At 38.4% G+C, this 4,084-nt stretch overlaps 1 protein-coding gene across 1 annotated transcript in view; it reads left to right on the top strand.

Moving 5' to 3' along the window:
• Nucleotides 1-239: 239 nt before the first annotated feature.
• VWDE (von Willebrand factor D and EGF domains) overlaps nt 240-4,084 on the top strand; it is a 58,632-nt gene continuing 54,787 nt past the window's right edge. Inside the window, exons 1-3 of the mRNA XM_019531756.1 lie at nt 240-281; nt 572-790; nt 3,257-3,488. Of these exons, the coding sequence (XP_019387301.1) occupies nt 240-281; nt 572-790; nt 3,257-3,488 (493 nt within the window). The remainder of the gene's footprint in view (nt 282-571; nt 791-3,256; nt 3,489-4,084) is intronic.

The raw sequence follows: 4,084 nt of genomic DNA, 5'->3' as shown, positions 1-4,084 counted from the left end.
CGGGCTGTATCTGGCCCATGGGCTGTATTTTGCCCACCCCACCTTAGTCCATTTGAAGCAAGATTTTCTGGCAGTATTTTGCATCACTTCAAATTATAAAGTAAAAGAACAAGGTTAAAGCTGGGAATAAAAATACATGTTCAGTATTTTACAAAGGATGCCTCCCCTTTTGTAGCTAAATCCTCGTACGGTTTTCAAATTATGTTTGTTTACACAGGCATGAAAAGAGCTAGTATAACATGAAAAACATTAACTGTGGCAATAGCTTTGCTCAGAAAGAGGTAGCTAGCTGCGTTAGTCTGAAATCAGTCAAAAGACAGGGTAGATATGCACATTTAGAGACTAAATAAGATACATAGAGAGAGGAAAAGCTTTTATTAACCCGAGTTATCCTTGCTAGCACAAGTTCTTATAGAGAAACAAACCCTGCTATCTCTTATTGTAACTTAGTATAGCACTAAAGAAATCAGAGTTCTGGGGCATGATCCAACTGCAGAATAAAATGATTCACAATTCTGTAGCACCTTCCAGTTAAGAGGATTTTAAACCTATACATCCAGATCTTTGATAGGCAGATTATATCTTATATATTCTTATTTACGCAGTTCTTGAATGTTATCCTGGCGGACATCAGATCCTTCAGAGCCCTTACCGAAGTGTTGATTTTGATTCATCACAGCTTCAACAATCAGCTATACAGGATTTAATATGTGATCATTCACTAACATCAGGATGGTACCGCTTTCTAATATTTGATAAGCCAGCTGAGATGCCAACCAAGTGCGTAGAGGTATCGGTGCATATTATTTTATCTGTGAACATTCACACATTCTTCTGCTTTACACTTTCATAACAGGATGGGTTCCTACCAAAGGAATATTAACTAGACAGAAGAACTGAGGCATGTGATATGTGCCAGGTAGAAATTTATGCACAAAGTCAGCTGAAATATGTGACTCACAAGTACAGGAATATTATGTCATGAATATTATGTCATCTCAAAAGCTAAACATCACGGTTAGGTTACTTAGGTTAATTTTGTAGCATTTAACCAACCAGCATTTATAATCACTGTTATGAAGGTTTTCTTTACACTAGTTCAGTGCTTTGCCATACATGGGAATGGCATGCAGGTTAACCAAATGAAACCGAATCCAGACAAGACAGGGGATTCAGTGCGGGCAGTTTGCAGCTCCCAGGGCAGAGGCAGCAAGGCAAAGAGCCCTGAGCCCACAGAGGGAAGCCTCCACCCTAGCCTCGCTCAGCTCCACTCCTAAAAATGTCCAAGTACTTAAAAATGGTGGCGAAAGTGCTTGAACTAAATCTCATTCTTTGAGCTTTAGTTTAAGTGCCTCTTCTGCCATTTTTAAGTGCCAGGATGCCAGTCCCCTGGACAAGACACCCATGGCTCCGTTCCACTCTTCGCCCTGGCCCCAGGATCCCATTCACTGCCCTGCCCCACTCCTTCCATCACTGTGGGGGCCTGGATCTGCCCCCTCCATGTCCCTTCCCCTCCACAGACTTACCTGCAGGGCGCTGCTCTCCATGCTGACTGGCTTCATTCCTGTAAATTGTTTATTGGATTGTTATTGGAAGATATACCTGGTGAATAATTGGCTATTGGGATTGGCCAAGAAAATCTTTATCGGTGCACCGCTAACCTAAAGGACTGCCTTCTCCGTTAAGCCCCACTGAGATCAGCCAAGAGCAACTTTCCACGAGTATTATCATTATGCCAAGTTTGCTTAGCAAAAACATTCTCAGCAGTTTGCTCTTCCACTCAGGAACTTTTTCCCCTTTAAGCCTGTCATATCCTGAGCCTGGACATCTTCTGGAAGCTTCTAATTTGGTATTTTATATTCTATTTTAATACTGTTATAAGGTATTTTGTTCTCTTCCTGTTAGCTGTCTTGAGCCTGTGTTGGGAAAGGCAGCATAGAAATCAAATAAATAGTTTCAAACATAAATAAAAGGGTAGCACTTTACTAACAATATTATGAAGTAATATAGGTCTTTAGCCAAAGATTCCCCTCATAAAGGCATGATTTTAAAATGTACACTTTAGAGAGAAAAGAAGTAAATTAATTCTAAAATATCTTGAATTAAAGAACGTCTACCTTAAATTAAATAGAACTAAGATTATTTTGCATCTGACCTGTAAAAATTATATCATATTCAAGAGTAATCCTTAAGTTTGAATTTTCTGTGGTTGCAGTGCTTGATTTTGGGACTAGTACATTTCTGAAATATTTATACCCTTAAGTGACATGTGCTCTCAGCCTTTAACACTGCCTTAATATAGTTCTGTTTTAAAAGTTCTGTGGTTTTTAATGAAAGATTTTATTGTGAGAAAGAAAAGAGATTTCAGTCCTCTTATATTTCTATAATACTTTACAGTATTTTATAATATTTTAAGAGTCATTTCATCAGTACAATAAATGAGCATAGGACAACTAAAGCACACTGGCTAGTTAAATAGGCTTTACAGCTGTTCTGTGTCTTCAGAGCAGTGCAAAGTAGCTGAAGTTTACTCTGAACCCTTAATTTGCAATCCTCTAAGGATTTAGAGAGCTATACTGCAGACACTAGCATCATATTTAAAAAGGGGAAAGGAAAACTCAGCTTGGATTCCTGATGCATCTGTTGGTTAAGCCATTCTTCACCCCCAGCTCCCCAACCCCACAGCATGCTGCTGTTTCAGTTCCTACCAGGAGTGCTTTTCAAGGAGGCATCTATAGAACCCAAAAGGAACTGATGAGCTTGGTCACCTAATGATACATGTCCATTTTTTCTTATATCACTGGTTCATCATGACTGGTAGAAATGTTACCAGGATATTAACTGGAGCATATCTCTAGTGGTTGTTATCTCTGCCTTTGGCAGATGTTACGCTTAAGACATGATTAACCAGTTAATCATATCTGAAGTAGCATTGTGGTTACATGTTCATGCCATTAATGACACAATAAAATGAGGGATAAGCCATAAAATTGTTTCACAGAATATGAATAATAATTTTTTGGCTGGTTCCCATTGCACCTTAAAGACTAGGTTGCTGACCCCTGCTTTAAATAGATTCCTTCTCTGATAGCATTCTGCAACACACAGTGTATATGAAGCAATCTTTTAATCTGAGTGCTCGGTTTAGTAAATGCATGTAAGTACCTGCTTGTGCACTAAAATAATTGAAAACATAAGCATCTTTCATTAAACTCTATAACATAGCATTTCTGCTAATTTTTGTTTCGTGCTAAAGATGAACCACTGTGGAACTCAAGCTCCTGTTTGGTTATCTCTGAGGGAGTCAGAATCTATGCCTCAGCCTGGTGAGGTCAAACAATTAACAGCTTGTGCAACATGGCAGTTTTTCTTCAGTGCCACAAAAGATTGCTGTCTTTTCCGAATCCCTGTAAGTGTGAGGAACTGTGGCAATTTCTTCATCTACTTACTACAGCCTACCCAGGGTTGCATGGGGTACTGTGCAGAAGGTGAGAAAACATGCATTTATAATCTTACAAAATGTGCTTCATTAGTGTCTCTCTAAACTAGGGGTTCTCAACTGTTTTAGATCTAAGAAACTGCTTGGAAAATGCCAGGTTTTAGCTTTCGCTTGTTTTTTGACTATGGAAAAATAAAGCAATTCTTCTCTTGCAAAGATCTCAGAAAACCATTCTGACCTGTTGTGGTATTTGACACTGAATTTCCACATGTTTATTTTATAAATCATGTGTAAGTGTTTTCATATCTAAAAGTGCTGATGTTGTGTGGCACCCCATGGTACCTTGTGTGTTCTTCTGGGTGGAGTAAGAGCACACACAAAGCAACAACAAACTCTCCCTGTGCCTGAAGAAGGGTGTTGTTACCCGAAAGCTTGCAAAGAACATTTTCCCCAACAGTTTATTTGGTCTAATAAAAGATATCACATTTACCCAAAGAACCTTCTCTGCCTACATACCCAAATCATAATTTTAATCATTTTTTCCAATTGATCATTATTTTTCTTGTGTTTTCACTCATCACTTGATATGGCAACTTGTGAAATGTAAACATTTAAAAATAAAAACATATGTTTGAAAGTTTTCCT

This window comes from Crocodylus porosus, unplaced genomic scaffold (assembly GCF_001723895.1).
Source record: "Crocodylus porosus isolate Cpor-Errol unplaced genomic scaffold, CroPor_comp1, whole genome shotgun sequence".
Taxonomy (NCBI): domain Eukaryota; kingdom Metazoa; phylum Chordata; order Crocodylia; family Crocodylidae; genus Crocodylus; species Crocodylus porosus.
Note: the sequence above shows the minus strand (reverse complement) of the source record. Positions and strands in the feature narration are given on the sequence as shown.